Source organism: Panthera tigris, chromosome D4 (genome assembly GCF_018350195.1).
Source record: "Panthera tigris isolate Pti1 chromosome D4, P.tigris_Pti1_mat1.1, whole genome shotgun sequence".
NCBI lineage: Eukaryota > Metazoa > Chordata > Mammalia > Carnivora > Felidae > Panthera > Panthera tigris.
In genome coordinates this window covers 85,447,776-85,470,213 of record NC_056672.1, presented here as the reverse complement: position 1 = coordinate 85,470,213, position 22,438 = coordinate 85,447,776, and the positions used below count along the sequence as shown (strand labels likewise).

The 22,438-nt window shown below is 57.0% G+C and overlaps 1 protein-coding gene and 1 long non-coding RNA gene across 3 annotated transcripts in view; one reads left to right on the top strand and one right to left on the bottom strand.

The window, feature by feature from the left end:
- NIBAN2 (niban apoptosis regulator 2) overlaps positions 1–22,438 on the top strand; it is a 53,774-nt gene that overhangs the window by 26,754 nt on the left and 4,582 nt on the right. For both annotated transcript variants that reach the window (XM_042963717.1, XM_042963718.1), the window contains exons 2-9: positions 6,185–6,315; positions 11,637–11,765; positions 13,667–13,772; positions 15,029–15,196; positions 19,934–20,049; positions 20,568–20,672; positions 20,751–20,913; positions 22,241–22,428. In XM_042963717.1, the coding sequence (XP_042819651.1) occupies positions 6,185–6,315; positions 11,637–11,765; positions 13,667–13,772; positions 15,029–15,196; positions 19,934–20,049; positions 20,568–20,672; positions 20,751–20,913; positions 22,241–22,428 (1,106 nt within the window). The remainder of the gene's footprint in view (positions 1–6,184; positions 6,316–11,636; positions 11,766–13,666; positions 13,773–15,028; positions 15,197–19,933; positions 20,050–20,567; positions 20,673–20,750; positions 20,914–22,240; positions 22,429–22,438) is intronic.
- Positions 21,209–22,268, bottom strand: LOC122232989. Its single transcript, XR_006210375.1, has 3 exons — positions 22,222–22,268; positions 21,566–21,771; positions 21,209–21,327 (listed from the first exon to the last, which is right to left on the bottom strand). It is a non-coding gene; the product is annotated as an uncharacterized LOC122232989 (long non-coding RNA).

Genomic DNA, 22,438 nt, shown 5'->3' with positions numbered 1-22,438 from the left:
AAGGCAGGACTAGAAATTATACTTCGGTGCCATGTGGGAGGCTGTTGGATGAGGAGGCTTTGTGGGGTGGGGGCTTTGTACAGGCTTTGAAACTCACCTCTTTCCCTTTCTGGGCTGTGGCATCTCTGAGTAGGTCACCTGGTCTCCCTGAGCCTCAGTTGCCTTATCTGTAAAGTGGGGATAACAGTATCTGTTCGGGTTCAGTGAGCTGTTGAACATGCATAACTTTTTAGTGATAGTCACATCTGGTAGACTCTGGGGGTTCTAGAGGCAGAGTTAGGAGGCCTGGATGGGAAGGGGGTGGCTCTAGGTCATTCTTTTTTTTTTTTTTTTTGTACAGTTTATTTATTTATTTTGAGAGAGAGAGAGAGAGAGAGTGAGCACAAGCAGGGGAAGGGCAGAGAGAGAGGGAGAGAGAATCCCAAGCACTAACAGTGCAGAGCTCACTGTGGGGCTTGAACTCATGAACTTTGAGATCCCAACCTGAGCCGAAACCAAGATGCTTGACTGACTGAGCCACCCACGTGCCCCTCTGGGTCGCTCTTGATGGTCCCAAAGGGCTCAGCCCTTGGAGACAGGGTTCCAGTCATCTGGGAGGCAGAGAGATGCCCCCACATCCGGAGCCAGATGGAGCCCACTACCCTCGTGGTGCAGATGTGATGTGGAAATGGAGGCCCCGGGGAGGGGGCATTGGTCCCCCTGAGGCCCCAGAGCACAGTGGTGTCTGGGTGCAGATGGGGACACTCAGGTCCACTCCCAGGATTCGTGGGCTCATGAGGGAATCGGGACCCCATAAATGAGTGCTTCTCAAGACAGCCCCATGGAGCTCAGTAGCTTTCTGTTGACTGACAAGTGAAGTGACTTCTTGAGCCATTAGTCTTTGTGAGCATTGGTTTGTACACCTGTAAAGTGGAGGGTTTTATTCACGTCTGGGGCCATTTGAAGAACCTGAGTGTGTGCATTGGACCCTGAGTCTGAGTGGGGTGAGTTTACCGCCTAATTCTGCAGGACGTGCTGGCAGAGGGCACCTGGGAGGATGGGTCAGAAAACGTGGAAGGTGGTGAGGGCGGCCCACGCCCTCGGACTGCTCCATGCCAGCATCTGTACCTCCCAGAGTTCCTGAGTCTGGGACCCCCGGGGACCTTGGGTGGGAGGGATGGTGAGCCTTGGCCTCGGCGGCCCTAAATCCGTGGTTTGTGGTGTCTCCAGAAGCCACGGGAGGAGGCGGGAAGAGCTGGCATGGGCAGGTGTGGAGGGGAGAGGAGCCCCGGAGGCCTGGGGACCATCCACAGACACTCAGGCTGGGGGTTTGGACTGTAAAATCCCGACAGCAGCTCCAGGGAGACAGCCGCTGTAGGGTGGCCAGAAGGGAAGAAAGGGGGTGCTGAACACTGCCCAGAGGAAGGGGACTGCCTGGGCCATGACCCCAGAGCTCAGCGGGCAGGAGGAGCATCCAAGGCGGCTGGGGCTGCCCATCCAGGTTTCCCTCCAGCAGTGTTGGCCAGGCAGGCCGCTGGGGACCCCGTTGAGGGCTTCTCCCCTGTGAGCCCATTCTCCCAGGAGGGGACTGTCCCCCTTCCCTGGCCTGCCTCTCTCAGGTCTTTCCAGCCCCAAATCCTTCCTAGGCCCCCTACAGCGCTGCCTTCCCGTGACACTTTGTACCAAGCACGAGGCAGTTCCTTCCAGGCTGTCTTAGGACTCTCTCAAGAATGTGCTTGGGGCTGCCCTTGCCAGGAAGCCATCCTGCCACCCTGCTCCCTGCCACACCCCCCCCCCCAAGTCTTCCCTTTGTAACCCTTCCTTGACCAGAGTTAGGCCAAATGCACCCAGTTTCCTGGTGTTGCCTGGGACCCTTCTAAGGAACCCCTTGAGAAATGACGTCACCCCTACCCCTGGCCCAGCGGCTTGCCCAGTCCTGGGGCCTGGTGCGGGGTAGATGCTCAGTAACTGGTGAGTGGACTGCCCCTTGCTCGGCATCTGCCTGTGCCAGGCCAGAGTGGGGAGCAAAGGGGAGCCAGTGGTGTGCAGAACGGTGTCAGGACCACCCTCCCTGATTTACGGTCAATCCTCAGACAGATACTAGCATCCCAATCCATTTGGCTCCCGAGCTGGGAGAGCAAGTTTGGGTAGTGAGAGACCCCACTCTGTGATGTTTGGTTCTGGAATTTCAGGTAGCAAAGTGTTTATCTGAAAACAGATCCAGATCTATATAGTTCGTCTTCTTCTTCTTCTTCTTTTTTTTTTTGATGTTTATTTATTTTTGACAGAGGGGGAGGGGCAGAGAGAGAGAGGGAGACAGAGGATCCAAAGTGGGCTGTGCACTGACAGCAGAAAGCCCCATGTAGGGCTCGAACTCACGAACCGTGAGATCATGACCTGAGCTGAAGGTCGGACGCTTAACTGACTGAGCCACCCAGGTGCCTATGTACTTCTTGAGTTTGGACAGCAAGGCATGCCTGTCCTCGCAGTTGGGTGAACTTGGGGCCAGGGCTGCTGCGCTCTGTTTGGGGGTGCAGGGTGCCTGGGGCCATCTCCTCTTTTCCTACTCCCATTTTCTGTCCATTTCTGCCCATACCTTCTCTTCTCTCCACCCTCTGCCTGGTGACTCCCACCCTAGTCCTCAAGCCCTCTACTCCTGGACCCTGGTCCTACAGTCCGGCTTGGATAACTTGTCCTCATCCCAATGGGAGGGCGACAGTGGGTTTTCTTTTTGCCCCCTACCCCACCCGACCCTTCTCAGCCCAGATACTTCAAGCCCGTCAGCTTCACCTTTGCCTTCTGTCTCCTTCAGGGTCACCTTGTTCTGGTCTTCACTTCCTCAGCCTCCCCAGCTTCCTCTTCAACCTACAGCAACCCCCTTCCCCACAATCAGGCCTTGACACACCTCAAGGGATGATACTTTGCCCTTCTTGTCCCAGTCCAGCCCCGGGGCCTTCTAAACCTAGCCACCCCCTGCTTGGATGCAGTATCTGGGTTTTGCTGAGGGCATGCTATGGGTTAGGCAGTCCTGGGTAAGAGTTCTGACACAGGACAGCGGCTTCCTGCTGGGCCTGGCTCCCCAAGGGTCAGGGTGGATTCTGGCCCTTCTGGAAATAATGCTCTGAGGCTGGGTGTCCCAGGGGCTGGTCAGGCCCCCCCGCCCCCCCCCCTGAGCCATGGCTGAAGGACCCTCAAGATCCCGCATGCAGGTAGAGTGCCTGTTGGGCATGTGACTGCTTGGGGCAGAGTTGGGGCAAAACCCTGGGCTGAGGCTGCGTGCCCTGGTGGCTGAGAGCCTGGCTGTCCAGTCCTACGTCCGCAAGCCTCCGTCTCCTCCCTAAAATGGGGAAACAATAGCCCTGACTCCCTAGGGTTTGATGAGGATTCTTTGGTATCTGGCACGTAAAACATGCCCACCTGCTGGCTCCGATTACCACTCAATAAGTGGTAGCCATGATGGTGATGATGATGATGATGATGATGATGATGATGATGGTGGTGGTGATATATCAATATTATTGTCATCTGAGGTCCCATTTTTCTCTCTTTGGCTCCAATGCATTACCCCGTCTTGTCTGCTCCCCTCACCCCTCCCTATCCTGCCTCATCATTTTTCCAAAACAATTCCCGTGGTCTTTGAGAGAGTTCTGGTTGTTTATGGCTTTTAAAAAATAGGCATTCAAAGCAAATTCCTCATTTGTTCCCCCCTTCCTCTCCCCAGATCGGAATCTGGACAGGCATGACCTCATTCCAGGAAAGGGGACCACAGGCAGGGTCTACGGAGAGGGGTCCTTGGGCTGAGCTGCCTCCAGGGGGCATAGAGGGAGTGGGCCTGCCTGAGACCCTGGGCACGAGTGGCACGAGCTTTCAGTAGCCAGCCAGCCCCCCTCCCCCCCCACCAACCTCCTAGCTGGGCCCCAAGACTGCATCCCAGCTCCATCACCCACTTGCTATGTGACCTTGTGCCAGTGACTTAACGTCTCTGGGTCTCAGCTCTTCGGTGAAATGGGAGTAACACTAGCCCTACCTCACAAGGTTATTGAGAAGAGCACAAGGTGTGTTCTTGGCACTCAGAGACCAACCATGGCGGTGGGGGGGGGGGGGGGGGTGCCATGTCAATCCCTTATTGGAGACAGGACCAGTTCTTCGTTTTCTTATTTAATATTTATTTATTTATTTATTTATTTATTTATTTATTTATTTAATTTAACAACGTTGACAAAAATTTAAAAAAAATTTTTTTTTTTTTAACGTTTATTTATTTTGGAGACAGAGAGAGACAGAGCATGAACAGGGGAAGGGCAGAGAGAGAGGGAGACATAGAATCCGAAGCAGGCTCCAGGCTCTGAGCTGTCAGCACAGAGCCCGACGCGGGGCTCGAACTCACGGACCGTGAGATCATGACCTGAGCCGAAGTCGGACGCTTAAGCGACCGAGCCACCCAGGGGCCCCTGAAAAAAAATGTTTAATGTTTGTTTATTTTTGAGAGAGAGAGAGAGAGAGAGAGACAGAGCATGAGCCAGGGAGGGGCAGAGAGAGAGGGAGACACAGAATGCGAAGCAGGCTCTGGCCTCTGAGCTGTCAGCACAGAGCCTGATGTGGGGCTCGAACTCCCAGACAGTGAGATCGTGACCTGAGCCAAAGTCAGACACATAACCTACAGAACCATCCAGGTGCCCCTATTTATTTTTGAAAGAAAGAGTGCTGCGCATGTGCATGCATGAGAGCGGGGCTGGGTGGGGGTGGGGGGGAGGGGACGACAGAGGATCCCAAGCGGGCTCTTCACTGACAGCACAGAGCTCGATACGGGGCTCAAAGTCACGAACTGTGAGATCATGACCTGAGTTGAAGTCGGGTGCTTAACTGCCTAAACCACCCAGGTGCCCCAGGACCAGTTGTTCAAGTCTGGAACCCAAGACGGTCAGTGGTGGTTTCACCGCTAAGACTGGACTCATCCACCATTGAGTCCCGTCTTAGTGTGCCGGGACCTGAGGTCCAGATAATGGAGCCACAACTTCTCAGGGCCAGGAAGTCTCTCCTAAGGAGAAGGCCTCCTGGAGTGTTAACAGTCACCACCCTCCCTGGGCCTCGGTGTCATCATCTGCAAATAGGGATGCCCAGGCAGGGCCATTACTGAGCGTCTGCTGTGCATTGGGTGAGCTCTGGAGGTCACAATAGTCGCCTTCCCTGTTCAGAAAGTGCTTTAGCAGCAGAGAGAAGCAAATGGCGGGTGAAAGCCAAAAGGTGGTTAACTTAGAGGAGTTAATTTTAGAATGTTTATTTTTTTTATTGTGGAAGGAATCATGGTTGGTAAATAATTCAAATGCTGTAAAAGTGAATAAAGCAGAAAATGCAATTCACTCGGCCCTCCTATTCCCACACCCTGGGTCCCACCCGGAACAGTCAGGAGTGCTGCCTTCTGGACCTTTTCCTCCGTTTCCGAGTGTAAATAACTTACAGGCACAGACGGGTAATTTTAAGTGAGGTAATATTTAACATGTGATTCTGTAACTCGCTTTTCCTTACGTGGACAAAGGTGGACGCCTTCCCTCGGGTGGTACCTGTGGGTCCCCCCACCCACTTCCTGTCCCACGTGCACTGGCATGTTCTGAATCCCTCTCCACGCACGCGCATCTGGCCCATTTCCGCTGATTGCCTTGGTGAAAATATACTGTACCTGCCCTTCTGTGACTTGCTCCGTGGGTAATTCCTAGAGGAGTGAGCCCGGCATCCGGGAACCGCATGCACCCTTAAAATTGTACGCGCAATGGTGTCCCCCGCCCCTCCCAGAAAGGCCGTCCCAATTTCTAGAACCCACGGCTCTGAGTTGAGGTGCCTGTTTCTCTACACCCCGACTGGTCTGACCCGGGGGGAGGGTGGGGGGAATGGAATCTCCATCTGCATTTGCTTGGGGACTGGGAGACTCAGCTGTTTTCTTTCCCTTGTCTGCTGGTTTCTCGTGTTTTCTCTTTGGTGATTTCTCTGTCTCAGTCGTTGCCCGTTTTCCTGTCCGAAAGTTCACCCGCTGTGTGCAGGAAACGCACAACTCCGGCCAGAAACGCAGTGCAGGTGAAAGCGTGGAGCTTGTGCAAATAGTTTTACGAGCAGGAATTTGGAGCTTGGCTGGTGCCCCTCCCTGGGGCAGGGCTGGGCGGCTGCAGGTAACCATGACGACCTCACAGGCCTGTTTGTTCTTCCGTTTCAGAGAAAACCGGGAAGATCCTGACGGAGTTCCTCCGTTTTTATGAGGACCAGTATGGCGTGGCCCTCTTCAACAGCATGCGCCACGAGATCGAGGGCACGGGGGCGCCGCAGGCCCAGCTGCTCTGGCGCAAGGTAAGAGGTGCCAAGCCGGGGTCAGGGTGGGCTCTGACATGGCTTGAGCGAGTGGCTTCCCGTCCCTGGGCCTCAGTTTACCATTGTTGCCTTGATGGTCCCTAGGGTCCCCACCTATCTTCTGAGTAGGCATGTAACCCGGTGGTCTTACCAAGACCCCTTCATTCACTGTGGGCGACTCCCCGCCAGCTCAACCCCTCCATTGGTGGAGCTGGGGCTCTGGAGTCATCTTGGCAGGCCCAGGTTCAAGCCCAGCTGCTCCTCTTAAAGGCCAAGTGCCCGTGAGCAAGTCACCTCACCTCGTGGAGCCTCCGTTTACTCATCTGTGAAATGGGATCAGAACACCTGCACTGGGCGGTTGTTGGGATTAAAGATGAGAATCAACCGGGCGCCTGGAGCAGGGAAGGTGCTCGGTGAGCGCCGGCTGATAAGTCAGCATCAGCAGCCTTGTCATTATCCTGTTATTAGCAGGATTGTGTTTGCCCAGTAAATATTTGTCGAGTGAGAGCCTGGAAAGTGTGTGGCTCCAGCCCACGGGTCAGCATGGGCTGAAGGAGGCAAACAAAGCCTCCTGGGAAGGGGACCCTGTGACTGGCCTCGGTGTGGGGCTGGGGGTGGGACGGGCATAGAGGAGGTGAGGGAATGCCAGAACACGGCGGGGGGGGGGGGGTTGCTGTGAGTGCCTAGCTGGAAGCCAGCGGTCTCAGGCTTGAGCCCGTGGGGTGAGAAGCTAGCTAGCCCTTGCTAGTCAGGGGGCGGTCCAGGGGGCCCTGACTCAGCCCAGGGAAATCCAGGGCATTTCCTTTCGGTGACCTTCACTCTCTGTCCCCTGGATGGCCAAGGGGTGGCAGAGGGAAGGGTGACAGGAAGGAAGGGTGCCAGCCCCACCTCTGCAGGTGGCCTGGCCCTGGAGTGGCCAAGCAGTAGTCCAGAGGCCCCTTACCCTGGCTGGTGGCCCCTGGACGCCTCTGGGGGATTCCCCTCTGGGGAATCGGCTTGGCAGAGCCGATCCCGCCTGGGAGTTGGGTCCGAGCTAGGTCAGCCAGGCAGCCCCAGCGCCGGTGCTCAGGTCCTTAGTAGCTGAATTCCATGTGTGGTGGGCTCCAGAGTTGCCCTTGATCACCTCGCCACACCTCCCCGCCCAGTCCTGTTGGCTTCCTGTGGGCTGCCCGGGTCAGCCCGTACGCAGGCTTCGGGTCCCAAGACAGAATGGTAGAAGAGGGTGGGGTCTGGTGGGAGAGAACTCGGGGCACCGGGGCCAGAGCCTCTTGGTAGTTGGCTTGGCCGGTCAAGTCAGCCTTCAGGGCTCCGTCTCCTCACCTGACAGGTGGGTGCCTCCTGCAGAGGGCCGCGGTGAGGACTCCATGAGAGAATGAGGGGAGCAGGTGGGGTTCCCGAGGGGTGTGAGTCCAGACTTGCCGGGTAAACTCTGGCCCGTGGCCTCACCTTCCCGAGCCTCAGTTTCTCTGTGTGTGAAATGACACTCAGAACAGCCACCTTGGGCCAGAGGAGTGCGTGCAGCCTCCAGGAGGGGGTGGGGATTTCGTGGGGTTTCTTGAGGCCAGATGGGATTCGGATTGTGCGGAAGGGGACCGGTATGGGCCTCTCTGAGGTGGCAGAACAGAAAGAGTCTGAGAAGGCCCCAGACCAGGAGGGTCAGGCTTGTTTCCTTCCTCTCCTCACCCTCCCCCAAACCCAAGTGGTGGAAAATATGCCAGTTTACCACGAGACCCGAGGGGGCCGGAGCTGGCTCACTTGACCTGGCTTTCAGGATGTGTTGGTGGTTTCTCAGCGGGAGGGGATTGGGGATGGCTGGAGGCGTCAGCTGGGGGGGGGAGGGAGTGGAGGGGGGATGGCTACTGATGACATAGAGGGAGTACCCTGAAAGAAGACAGGCAGGCCCACAGTCGGTGCCACAGTTGACCGAGCCGGGGCAGGTGAGGGGCCATGCTGTCCTCGCTGGTCCCGCAGACACTCGGGGAGACAGGAAAACGTCATTTACATGACAAACTGGGTACCACGAAGGAGAGGACAGAGTGAACTCAGACTGGGGGGGACTCTGACCTTGTCCGGGTGGTCCACAATGGCCCCTCAGAAGAAGGGCCATCTCCGCTGAGGACCTGCTAGGAGAAGAGACCATCAGACTGTGGGAGCAGCACGCGCAGGGGCCTCTGCTGGGCCTTTCAGTGGCTCATCCAGGATGGTGGAGGCAGGACCCCAGCCAGGATCCAGATTTCCTGGAGGGTGGGCCAGGGCCGCGCATCGGAGCCCGAGAGCGTCACATGACCAGAAAGGTTGTCTGGACCCTTGGTGTCGTGGCCACCTCCCCACCTCTGGTGACAACAGAGGGCAGAGGTGCCTGGACCGGGTGTCTGGCAGGTGCACACTTGTGTGGTAGGAAAGCCCAGGTGAGCTGCTCTGGCTGGGCACAGCTGGGAATGCTCCCCTGTTTGGAAAAGAAATATCACAGGCTGCCTGGGTCCCTGAAGTGGGTGACCTCTGATAGAGCGAGGCACGAGAATCACTGTGCATGAAAAACACCCTTAGTAATGCCTTCATTTGTTTATTTTGAGTTTATTTTTATTTATTTGGAGAGATCTAGAGAGCAAGCAGGGGAGGGGCAGAGAGAGAGGGAGACAGAATCCCAAGCAGGCTCCGCGCTGTCAGCACAGAGCCCGATGCAGGGCTCACACTCAGGAACCGTGAGATCATGCCCTGCGCCGAAATCAAGAGTTGGCTCCTTAACTGACTGAGCCACCCAGGTGCCCCTAGTAATGCCTTTCATGTTCATTGTAGGAGAACCGAAGTAACGCGTAAGAGGAGTAAAATGAAATCAATCACCTACAATCCCTGAAAAGCAGGGATTTTTGGTCCCATTTTGCCACTCCGGAAATCGGCCATTGTGGTAAATCATGATAATATCTTTTTTTTAAAATTTTTTTTTTAACGTTTATTTATTTTTGAGACAGAGAGAGACAGAGCATGAACGGGGGAGGGTCAGAGAGAGGGAGACACAGAATCCGAAACAGGCTCCGGGCTCTGAGCTGTCAGCACAGAGCCCGACGCAGGGCTCGAACTCACGGACCGCGAGATCATGACCTGAGCCGAAGTCGGCCGCCCAACCAACTGAGCCACCCAGGCGCCCCTCATGATAATATCTTAATAGAAATAATACTAATTGTCATAATAACATCAATTGTTTTTATTAGAAATAATACAGTAACAATGGTAATAGTAGTAAAAAAAGCAACAACCCAGAAATGATAAAAACGGCAGTTGTTTTGTGTGGGTGCAGCTCTTCTAGCTGGCACGGCCTCGTTCTGAGGGGTTATACTTCTGTCCACACCCGTGACGTGGGCTCAGGCTCAGAGAGGCAGAGCCGCTCGTCCAGGGCTCCCGTGGGACGGGCGGTGGAGCCGGCACTGGAGTCTGTGCTCTGACTACTCCCCACCCAGTGAAGATTCCCCTCGCAGCGCTGGAGAGCTTTGCAGAGTCCAAAATATTTCGCCTGGGCTGTCAGGTTCCGTTTCATTTCCAGCAGGCCTTCCAATGGAAACACGACTCTGCCATTTGAAAGTCTTCAAAATAAAACCCAAACCCGCAAGTAGCCGCCCTTTATGGGCTGCCTCAGGATCTGGGGGTGGACTTGGGGGGCGAGGGGGCTGGGAAGGCCTCCCCAGGCCTCCCGCTGCCCCTGAGTCAGGGCTCCTGCCTCCAAACTGGAGGCCTGGGGTCTCACTAGCAAGGGTCTTACCAGGGTGTCAGGAGAGCGGTCTGCTCTTTCTTTCTAGAAAAGATGGAGATTCGAGAGCTGGGTCGAGAGGAGGTCCCTGTCTATATATAGCCCACTGAGCACAGCTTTGTGACTTGGGCAAAGCCCACTGTGTGTGCGCATGGGGTGGGGGTGGGGGCCGTGGTAGGGGGAACCATTTTCTTTTCCTGTAAATATTTTTATCCCTCGATAGGAAGCAGTTGAGGGGTCCTATTGTTTGAGTACAATGGCCCTCATTTTCCAAGAGTGTTTTGGCATTTCCCCTTGAAGAGTAGCGGATAGGTTGCTGGGAAGAGGGGGCCCCTGTGAAGAGGCAGGGCCTCGGGGGCCACAGCTTGGGACCAGGGCTTACACCTGGCTCCGGCTGCAGGGGGCGGCCCGAAGCCGAGCCAGGAAGCTGGGAAGGGTTAGGCACGTCAATAACACTTTCTCCTGTTATTACATAGGATACGTGTCTAGTTTTTGCAAAAGTCACCGTATTTATTGCAGAACAGATAGAAGCTGTTGCACCTCCGCCCGTCCAGGAGTCAGCCTGCTCCCTGTGGCCTCTGTATCTCCTTCCCTGGAGCTTCCTGGTGTGGGCTTGCTCAGGAAGCAAGCTCTCAGAGATTGCCACCCTCCCCCCTCCCCAAATCAGTCGGTCTGTGGAGCGGGGAGACTGACACAGACCGAGCCATCCTGACACTGGCTGCTGCGTATCTCGAGCTGAGCGGACTGCCCGTCAGGTGCCAACTGCCTGTGTGATCCTTGCACATGTCACATTCTTTGCAATACTTGGGATACCTAGGTGAAGTCAGTGCTGTCACTGCTCTCATTTACAGATGAGGAAACTGAGGCTCAAAAGAGGTGACGGGATAGGCCCGAAGTCGCACTGAGTCAGAGGTGAAGTCAAAGTTGGGACTTTTCAGGAAGATCTGGGCGTTTCTAATGCCCACATTGGTCATCGGTCTGCCAGGATGCAGGTCAAACATTGAACCCTCCAAATTGAGGTCCCCTCCAACCCCCTCCAAATCCGTGGAGTGCCATTTTGTTAGCTGACAGAGCTGGGGAGGCTCTCTGGAGCCACCTTGGCCAGGTTTTTGTTACCCTGAGCGGAACCTGAGGCCTAGAGCAGGAAAGAGACTTTCCCTGGCACTAGGGCCTTCACCGTACTGGCCTGCGGACATATGCCCTCCACGCTGCAGTGGGGGGTGCGTGGGTTAGCAGCCTGCCATGGACTCCAGAGACCTATCCCAAGGTGAGCGTGCCTGTCTAGGGCCAGGACAGAGTGGGAGACCTTGGTCCTGGCTGGGCCCTGAAAGCTGGCCTGGGTTCAAGTCCTGGCATCACTATGGCTCTGGGTGGACCTTGGGGAAGCCCCTTCATTGCCCTGAACTTCACTCTCCTTATCTGCCTCATGGGTAAGATGCAGCTTTGCCTCCAAGAGGAGGACTTGGGGGGATGTGCTCAGCAAGGGGTGAGCACGCTGTCCCCTTCTCAGGGGACCTCGTTGCCCTGCTGGACGGTCGGGGGAAGCCACGCCTCACTCACTGCCCCGCCCCACCCCTAGGTGCCGTTGGATGAGCGCATCATCTTCTCTGGGAACCTGTTCCAGTACCAGGAGGACAACAAGAAGTGGAGGAACCGCTTCAGTCTCGTGCCTCACAACTATGGGCTGGTGCTCTACGAGAACAAAGTGGTGAGCCCCCCCCCCCCCACCCTGCCTCAGTGGCCCCCCCGAGTCTCGTGCCCTGCCCCTTCTCTGCAGCCTCCACCTCCAGCCTGCTTGTTCTGCTGGGTTCCCTCTAAACAGGTGTCCAGGTGCCCAGCTCTGGGGTCACCTTTCACTTTGCCTCCCCCTGTAACCAACTCGCCACTAGCCCCTCCCCACCCTCCAGGTTGCCTCAAGTCCGTCCAATCCCTCCATTTCCAGGCCCTAGTCCCCCTCCCCGCCCCCTCTTCCTGGCTGGGCTCCCTGAAGCTCTTCAGACCTCTCCCATCCTTGCTCTTCAACAGCCACAAGAGTCTGGCCATTCCCTTTCCCCGCCCCGCCCCCCCCACCCAGGGTTGTGGTCCCATCTTTCCTTCCTGATTCCCTTGCCCGCCTTGCAGCCCCCTGCTCTGTCCTGGGTGCAGCCCCCTGCTCTGTACTGGGTGCGTAAGCATCCCGCTGATTGTTCCTTATCTTTGCCTTGAGCCCTTGGGGAAGCCCTACCTGTTTGAGCCACAGACCCAATTTCTACTACCAAACATTTCTCCAAAGTAGCCAAAAGGACAGGCCCAGAGTGCCCTCTGTTCAAGGAAAATCAATGTTAAAGAAACGTAAACAGTGTGGGGGGAGCGGCCTGATTGCCCAGGGCAGTGGTTCTCAAACTGATAGCTTGAATCAGAATCACCTGGGAGGCTTGTTGAACAGGTTGCTGGGCCTGCCCAGTTTGGTCTAGGTCTGAGTGGAGCTGAGAATTTGCATTTCTAACAAGTTCTCAGGTGATGCTGATGGTGCTGATGACCTAGGACCACGCTTTGCAAATCGGTGTCCCGGAGGCCCTGAGCCATTCTGAAGAAATGTGTTGGGTAGTGACACCTAGTGGCCAGGTGCAGCATGGCAGCCCTGCTGTATGAGCTATGACCTCAGAACCACTTTTTACCCACCCTGGTGTATGAAAGCAGCGTCCAGACCTAATTCTCCTCCAAAGGGGGCTTGTGTGGAGCTCAGAACCTAGGACTTTGGTGGACAGTTCAGGGTAATGATCGAAGACTCTGGACGGGGACAGACCAGGTTCATGTCCTAGGTCGGCCGTGTGCCGGCTGTGTGAACTTGTGGCTACCGATGGTACTCGCCTCTTGGATTGTGAGAATTTTGTGAAAGGAGGCTTGCATTGTCCTTAGCACGGTGCCTGGTGTGTAATAAACACTCAGGCAGTGGTCGCCGCTGGTGACAGGGACGGCAGTGCCGGTCACGCTTCCAGTGCCTGGTGGTGAGGCCCTGTGCTGATCCTGTCACGTGGATCATCTCAGTGCTCACACAGCCCTGTGGGGTAGGAGCTGCCCCTGTCCCGGTTTTATAGACCAGGGACCTAAAGCATAGGAGGTGAAGGAGCTTAGTGTCAGCATCACACAGACAGTGTTCAGTGGAGCCAGGATTTGAGCCCAGAGCCTGGATCCAGGTCGCTACAACACGTGGTTTTTCTTTTCTTTTTTTCTTTTCAATATTTCTGTATTTATTTATGTATTTATGTATGTATCTAGAAGGGGACAGAACAAGAATGCAAGTGAGGGAGGAGCACAGAGAGAGAGGGAGAGAGAGAATCCCAAGCAGGCTCTCTCGCTGTCCGTGAGGAGCTGAGCGGACCTGAGCTGAAATCAAGAGTTGGGCGCTTAACGGACTGAGCCACCCAAGCGCCCCCTACACCGTGTGGTTTCTAATCAGGGGGTGGGCTCCTCCTCCTCTTCTCTCTCCCTCCTCCCCTTTTCCTTCCCCTCCTCCTCCCTGCCTCAGGCAGACAACACTGAGAGGGCCCTGGAGCCAGACCTGGAAATGAGAGTTAGGCTTGGCCACGCTATAACCCCGAGGGACCATTCCTCTTGTCCCTTCCTCAGGCCTACGAGCGACAGGTCCCACCACGGGCTGTCATCAACAGTGCAGGCTACAAAATCCTCACCTCTGTGGATCAGTACCTGGAGCTCGTCGGCAACTCCTTACCAGGTAAAGGACCCCCCCCATCCCAGGCCGAAATGCCTTGCTTAGGCCCAGGACATTGCCAGAGGGGAGGGCGGCCCTGATCCCAGAGCTCCTGTCCGTATTTGCAGAATGGCCAGGCCTCAGCAGGGAGGCTGAGAGGGGGTTTGCCTGAGGCCGAGCGGGATTCAGTGGGACTGAACCATTGTCGCTCTCGCCTGCCTGCCCACTTCCTGAGCCTTACAGTCACAACTATGCAGCGGGGGTCCCACTCTCTGCCCTTCCCATCTCCCTGAGGCCTTTTAATGCCCCTGGAGAGGATGACTGAGGTGAACCTCTTTGTAAACTGTTGAGTCAGTACTGCATTTGCGAGGAGTTACTCTAGGCGTCCTGTTTCCACCCCACCCTGCCGGGGGCTCCCGGAAGCCTTACAGGAACACATCTGCCTCCCAGATGATCCCAGGGAAACCAAGGGGTGGGGGAGAGGCTGATCTAGGGGGCAGTCTGTGCCCCCGCATAGGGCTTGGGAGTACAGTGCCCCGTGTGGTTGAGGGCTCAGCTACAGCCCAGCATTCCTGGATTCCAGCCCCGACTCTGGCTTTGTTTTTGTTGTGTCTTCTCCGGCAACTTGGCACCGAGAGGACTGACCTTGGGGTGTCGCGTAGACCCCTCGAGGTGCTGTGTACACCCGAGCCCCACCCGGGGACTCAGAGCCAAGGCGCAAAGAAGAACTATCATTGTATGATTAACAGTGGCAAGGCCCCAGCCCAGGACCACTTATCTCACTGGATCTCGAATATCCTTGTGGACAAAATGGAGAAAAATCTCCTTTTATTTATTTTCTGTCCCCCACCCCCAGACTTCCCTTCCCCCCCCCCCCCCCCCCTGGACATTTAAGCCACACTTTGGCCTGCACGGCTGAAATTTGAAGGGAAACCCAAGAAGGTAATGCTCGGCCTTTGAGCCCGAGGGCTCTGACTCTGTGTTGTGTTTTCTGCACGGAGCGTAGAGCCTTCCCCAAGATGCGGCACCAGCTCTGAGAAATGAGTCTGCACAGACATCAGGGGGTTCTGAGGTCCCTTTAGCCAGGCTGTGGGGGATGCAGTGAGGAAAAAAAAAGGATGCTGCCTTCTTGCTGACTCACTGGTCAGCCCAGAACAGGCCAGCCCTCTCTGGGCTGGAGCCGGCAGCCCCTCGGAGCCAGGCCCAGGCATCTGCTGCCCGCCTCCCCCGGCAGACGGAAACTGCGGAGAGCAGCGGCTCAGGGGACCCTGTCTCCTCAGGGACCACATCAAAATCGGGCAGTGCCCCCATCCTCAAGTGCCCCACGCAGTTCCCGCTCATCCTCTGGCACCCTTCTGCACGGCACTACTACTTCTGCATGATGACGGAAGCGGAGCAGGACAAGTGGCATGCGGTCCTGCAGGACTGTATCCGGCACTGCAACAATGGTGAGACGCCAGCCGGCCCTGGGGTGGCAGGGGGGAGGCCTCGGCGCTGAGTGGCGACACCTAGTGGCCGAGTGCGGTGCGGCAACCCTGCTCTACTAGCTGTTGCAAGTATCCGGCTCGGGGCTGTAGGAGGCCACTGCGATGTTGCCCTTTAACCTTCTTCCTTGAAGAAAACAGTTCTCTACTACTCGGTGGGGGGGGAATATTTGGGGAAACTGTTCTCAGAGGGGTATGATTATTGAGCCCTTGGACCCTGGGTCACAGAGTAGCAATCTCAATTCTGCCTCTTTCTAGCAATGGGACTCGGAGCCTGTATAAAATGAGATAATAATCCCTCCTGAGTCTTAGGGTGTTTGTAACGAATCACAGTGAGAGTCCACCTGATGCTTGGTGAGGACTTATTTAATTAAAAAAACAACAACTTTATTTTACTTTTTTTTTTAAAGCTTATTTTGAGAGAGTACACTGTGTGTGGGAGGGGCAGAGAGAGAGAGAGAGAGAGAGAGAGAGAGAGAGAGACAATTCCAAGCAGGCTCTGCACTCTCAGCACAGAGCCCGACGTGGGGCTTGATCTCTTGAACTGTGAGATCATTACCTGAGCCGAGATCAAGAGTCGGACACTTAACCAGCTGAGCCACCCAGGGGCCCCTAAAAAGATTTTATTTTTAAGCAATATCTACACCCAACATGGGGCCTGAACCCACAGCCCCAAGAGTCGCACACTTCACCGACTGAGCCAGCCAGGCACCCCATGACTTTTTTTTAATCGTATCATTTCTTACCTCACCCCTCGCCGGTAGGGTAGCCTAGAAGTTCATGTCCTTCCTCGGGGCCTCAGGGTTCTCTTCTGTCAAGTTATGAGCTCTCTTTCTGCTCACTCATTGACTCAGCATTTTTGTGTCTGGGCACTGAGGACCCAGCAAGGGGGCAAGACTCGGTTCCTGCCCCTGTGCTTCTGGTGGTCTGGCCGGGGAGACAGATGTTAAACAGGAGCAGCTGCCTGGGGTGCTGGGTGGAAGCCTGGAGCGCGTGTGTGTCCTGGAGGGGGCTGCCCCTGTGTGTGCACAGAGGGTGGGCTAGCAGAGGCTGTGTGCGCCCTTGAGGTCACAGTTCAGCCGAGACCCGAAGGGCGAATGGTCCTTGGGTGAGGGGAGGAGTGGAGGGAGGGAGGAGTGTTCTAGCCTTGAGCCCGGAGGCAGGAAAACAGTCTAGAGGAGGAACTGCTTGAGGCCCTGCAAGTGTGGGAGGGTGACCCCAAGTGCTGGCAGGGGCACTGGGCCAGGTCAGGAGGGCCCTTCAGGGCTCTGGAGCTTGATCAAAATAGGGACAGTGGGGCACTGAGGGTCTTTCTGCCTGTGGCGCAGGAATGGCCTGTGCTGATTGTTCCCGACTTCCTCCTGATGACCTGGCCTGGGGCAGTGGGGGGAGGGAGCCACCGCCCCCACCCTCCCTGCTCCTGCCCACCTCGGACAGTGTGGGCACTCACGCCTGGAGGCCAGGCTGCTGTGGTGACTCGGCTCGCCCCACCCATCCTTTCAGAGCCACCTCTGGTCTGGAATCTGTGAGGTGGGAGGAACCAGGTCTTCAGTCAGGCCAACGGCTGTCACCTGGGCCAGGCCCGGCCGCCCACAAAAGGCCTCCTGTTCCCAGATCCCTGGGGGCTGCTGGGCCAGGGCTGGGCGGAGGCCATCTGGGCTCTGGCCGCCTGGCCTGGGTACCGGCCCCGCTCCTCCCTTCTTCCTCCCTCCCCTCAGCCCCGGCCCGGCTCTGCCCTCTCCAGGTTTCTAGGGCTAATGGCTGACCTGGCAGGGCTACTCCAGGCCAGGTCCGGGGTGGGCTCCCCACGTGTACAATGTGAGGATGACAGGTTCGAGCTTTGTGGGATCGCTGGGAGGCCTAAATGCGCTGGTTTGGGCAGAGCTCTTGACCCCGGGCCGGGCACCGTGCAGAGAGCTCGCCAGGGAGGCTGAGGGAAGCCCCGTGGGTGCGGGTGCTGTGGGTGGAAGGGGGTGGGAAAGAAGGGGCATCCTGTGGCTGGTTTTAGAGAAGCCTTCCCTCCGCCCTGAGGACTGTGGGAAAGTTCTCTGCTTCCTCCAGCGTGGAGGCAGGGCCTGGAATTGCTCACTCGGGGGCTGCCAGGAAGTTGGGGGGGGGGGTGGGGAAGGAGGCCAAGCTGGGGGGACGCCAGCCCGTCCCAAGGCCCCCCTCACATCCTGCATTCCTGGAGCAGCTGGGGGTGGCAAGAGGCAGCTGGGGCACGGAGCTGAGCCCTCAGGGTGGGCCTGGGCTGCAGAGGTCAAGGCCTCTTCCTGTCTGACTGCCACCCCCCTTCGCCTGCTGCCTGGGGCTGAGGAATGCAGCTTCCTTTCTCAGTCTGACCCTGAGGACCCCACAGGCAGGAAGTCTCCAGGTCTGGCTGGAGTCGGCTGGTCCTGTGTTAGAGCCCTAGGGCTGCCATTCCTTCCCTAGCTGTGTGTCCTCGAACCAGTAACTTGGTGTCTCTGAGCCTGTTTCCTCATCGGGAAAAGTGGGGCTGTTTGAGGATTGGATGAGGGAATGCGTGCGAGGTCTCGGCCCGGGGCTAGCGTCTCAGTCCACTTGGGCTGCCCTCACAAGGTGCCGCAGACTGGGTGGCTTAAACCACGGTTCGGGAGGCTGGAGGTCCCAAGGTCAAGGTAGCTTAGTCTTCTTCTGCGGCCTCTGCCTTTGACTTGCAGTGACTGTCTTCTCCTGTGTCTTCGCACAGTCCTCCCTCTCCCTGTGCACGCTTTGCATCCAATTCCCTCTTCTAAGGACACCAGTCATGTTGGATTGGCACTCACTCTAATGGCCTCATTTTATCTTAATGACCTCTTTAAGGGCCGTATCACCAGATACAGTCACCTTCTGAAGTATTAAGGGGTTAGTTAGGTCTTTTAACATAGCAGTCTGAGGGGGGACACAGCGCAGCGCCCCCCTACCCCGTGACAGCCACACTGGGGGGGGGGTGGTGGGGGGGAAGGGCTCAGGACGGGGCCCCTCTCTTGTAGAAAACTCAGCAGCTCAGCGAGCAGAGATGTCCTAAGGGTCTGAGGCTGCACGTGTGGCCGCGAGAGCCAGGCCTGGGGACCTCGCAGCCTCCTTCCTGCCTCCCCAGCCTCCCATCGCCCCGTCCCACCACCTGGAAAGCGGCCTGGCCTTGCCAACGCCCCTGGCTTGTCGTCTGTAAATGGAAATGCCCTCATGTGAGAGAGGTTGCATGTGACGCATGGCCCACATTTTCTAGGCAAACCCTGGTCTCTGGGAAACCGTGTCCTCCTGAGAGCCTGAGGGGAGGGGGTGTTCTCCCCCGGCCTCGTGGGCAGCACCCACCTCGGGCTCTGCGCGCACCCCAGCTCAACACCCCTGCTCTGTTCTGGTCGCACCTGCCTGATCTCCAGTCCCTGAAACGTACTGGGGAGACCCTCCTCCCTCCCCCATCCCAGACCAGGATGCCGTCCGCAGAGGTGGGGCTGCGCCCGGTTCCCACCGCTGAGACCCCCCCTGGACTCTGACAGTGACTCCTGTAGTCAGCCAGATGAGAGGGGGTCCTCCCCTCGAGAGGGGCTTTTTCTCTGCGGGAGTGACTCAGCCTGCAGTCATCGCCGTGGGAGCTGGGGTTTCGGAGGCGCGGCTGCTGTTTCCCCTTCCTCGGCTCCGGCTCCACGGACACAGCGGTTGGGGGCGTGCTGCCAGGGTGGCCGCCCGCTGCCTGGCTCCTGGTGCTTTACCGTATTCTTCCCCAAGTCGGATTTTGCAACTTCCTGCAGCTTGCCTCCCCAGCACCGGGTCTAGGGGGGCCATGCCTTGTTCGCTGACCCACCTCATCAGCACCGGGAAGGTGGGCGCGATCATGTGGGGCCACCAATAGCACAGTACCAGTAACGCCACCAATAGCACAAATCCAGGACTGGTGTTTTTTAGTCAGACCCGGGCGCGGTGGGGAGCGAGGCCGACCCAGGGCAGCGGCTCACTGCGGCTGCCGGAGCCTCACGGTGGATGTGTGAGGCCAGGCTGGGTCCTTGTTCCCACTGTTCAGAAGAGGAAACCGAGGCCCTTAGGGTTCAATGATCTGGAACAAGAACTACGGCACAGGGACCAGAAATCCGCCCGTTGCCTGTTTTTGTAAATCCAGTTTTCTGGGCTCGTTGGTTTCCAGATCGTCTGTGGCTCCTTCCCCGCTGCCGTGGCAGCGCTGGGGAGTTAACGACAGAGCTCATCTGGCCCGCAAAGCTGAAAATATTTACTGGCTGGCCTCTTGCAGGGAAAGTTTGCGGGCCCTGATGTAGACAGGGGAGGGAGCAGACTGGAATGAGGACTCCTGGGTCCCTTTGACTCCCTCTCTGCTGTGCCGGCCACCTCTCCTGGCACGGGGTGGTGACCTCTGGGCCTGGCTCTGCCGCTCAGTGGCCTGACCTCGGAGCCTGCCCGTTGATCTGTCAAGTGGGGTTAAGGACAGTCTCGGGCGTGGTTGGGAAGGTTTAAGAAGATGAGTGTTCAACGGAGATTGCCTTGGTGCTGCTGGTGGAGGGTTATCATCGCTGTCGCTGTCATCGCAAATGCTACCATCACAGTTACTATGAGGGCAGTGGAGTTGCAGGTGGGGGTGTGCACGTGTGTGCACTTAGGGCGGGGGCGTTCGGGCAGTCAGTCCATTGGTCTTGGTGAAGGCCACTGGGCCATCCCACGGACTCCTCCCTCCCCCCCTCTCCTGAGCAGGCATCCCTGAGAACTCCAAGGTAGAGGGCCCTGCGTTCACGGACGCCATCCGCATGTACCGCCAGTCCAAGGAGCTGTACGGGACCTGGGAGATGCTGTGTGGGAACGAGGTGCAGGTGAGGAGACTGCGGAAGTCACCCTAAGGTCCAGAGGGTAGAGCCAAGCCCAGAGACTCTGGGCTCGGGGGGCCGCTCCTGGCTTGCAAGGAGACAATAAGACCATTTTGGACGGGTGGAGATACTTATCTGATCGCTTATAGATCACCTATCCTGACCCAGGTGCGGGTGCTGCTGCTCCTTAGTCTGGCTCTCTATCTAGCAGAAGCAGACATTTGACAAAGAAACATACATACTTCTGTGTGCAAGTGAGGGGGAAGGGGTGTGGTATTCCAGACAGGGAGGCAGCGTGTGCAAAGGCCCTGAGGTGGGACCCCGATGCCGAGGGTCCCGTAGGTCCCTCAAGCAGGTAAGTTGGGACCTGGTGGAATGATGCTCAGGAGAGAGGCCAGTGGAGACGTGAAGCCAAGGTCAAGCCCAGAGGTGGGGCTGGAGTGGCCAGCCTGTGGAACGTGGAGGGGCACCCGCCATCTGGACATGCTCCAACCCCTGCCCCGGCTTGTGGCTCTCGGTCCTAGATCCTGAGCAACCTGGTGATGGAGGAGCTGGGCCCTGAGCTGAAGGCAGAGCTCGCCCCGCGGCTGAAGGGGAAACCGCAGGAGCGACAGCGGCAGTGGATCCAGGTAGGTGGGTGTGGGTGTGGAGGCGGGGGTCCCGGACCCGCCTGGCACCCTCACGCTGACTCGCGGCACTGCCCCCAGATCTCAGACGCTGTGTACCGCATGGTGTACGAGCAGGCCAAGGCGCGCTTTGAGGCGGTGCTGTCCAAGCTGCAGCTGGCCCGGCCAGCCATGGAGGCGGCCATCCGCACGGACATGGACCAGATCATCACCTCCAAGGAGCACCTGGCCAGCAAGATCCGAGGTAGGCAGCCAGCTGCCGTGCCTCAGGGGCCGGGGCGGGCTGCCTGTCTGTGCCACCGACCCGCGTACTTTTCACGCCAGTGACTTGATTCAATGGTCATTTAAAAAAAAATTTTTTTTTTTTTGTTTATTTTTGAGAGAGAGAATGTACATGCTCATGCGAGTGGGGGAGGGCAGAGAGAGAGAGAGGAGGACTGAGGATCCAAAGCAAGCTCTGTGCTGACAGCAGAGAGCCTGACGCAGGGCTCGAACTCACAAAACGGTGAGATCGTGGCCTGAGCCGAAGTGAGACGCTTAACCGACTGAGCCACCCAGGCATCCCATCGATGGTCATTTTTAAAAATGAAATCAAATCTGGGCCGTTGTTCTTCCGACCCCTGGGAGTTGTCCTGTGGCTATTTCTGCAAACCCAGACCTGGAAGATGTAAATTTTGTCAAAGAAGTTCAAGCCTTTTGCTCATCTATGGTCAGTCACAGACTTGACCCTGGGGTTAGTATAGGCATCAGTTTAACTGTAATGATTCACTTTGATCACGTCTCACTTTTCGGGGTCTGTTCCAGGCCCCTGTCCCCCCCCCCCCACACACACACACACACACTGGCTGTGTGCGGTTTCAGGGCTGGTCCGTTGCCTGAGGACTACGCTCTCCTACCTGTGTTCGTTGTGAGCCGGATGGAACACTGAGAGCTGACATTTATCTTGGGCAACAAACCATCAGCCAGCCAGAGAGAGGGACATCAAAACACGCCCTGGGTGCAAATGGAGCTGGTCATGCCCCCGAGCAAGCAGACTTTTACATGGCGGTGCAGACCCGGGCACACCGGCCCCGTGTGTGAAAAACCCAGAGGCTCGCTGAATCTGCCAAAGTGTTTTTTGTTTTGTTAAAGCAGTAAGATGGCTAGAGAGGGGTTTTTTTCCACCTCGAGCGAAGCAGAACGCTGACCCCTCTGGACTAGCAGTTTTAGTTTCTTGCCATCAGAGTTTTAGAAAGATCAGGGTCCGATCTCAGAATCCCCTGTTGTTTAAAATTTTTTATTTTTGAGAGCGCGCGAGTCGGGGCAGAGAGAGGGAGGACAGAGGCCCCTCAGCAGGCTCCAGGCTCTGAGCTGACAGCAGAGCCCGATGCGAGGCCCCAGCTCACAAAGAGCCAAAGTCGGACACTCAACCGACTGAGCCACCCAGACGCCCTTCCCGTTTTTGGTGCATGTACCTACAAATCATTCAGTTTGCTGATGTCACTAGTGGTTTTCTTTAAAAGCTTGGGCTCCAGGTGGCTGGGGGTGTCCCCCGGCGGTGCCCTCAGCTCACCTGCTCCTTCTGGGTGCAGCCTTCATCCTCCCCAAGGCAGAGGTGTGCGTCCGGAACCACGTCCAGCCCTACATCCCGTCCATCCTGGAGGCCCTGATGGTGCCCACCAGCCAGGGCTTCACCGAGGTGCGGGATGTCTTCTTCAAAGAGGTGACGGACATGAACCTGAACGTCATCAACGAGGGTGGTGCTGACAAGCTGGGTGAGGTGAGGCCAG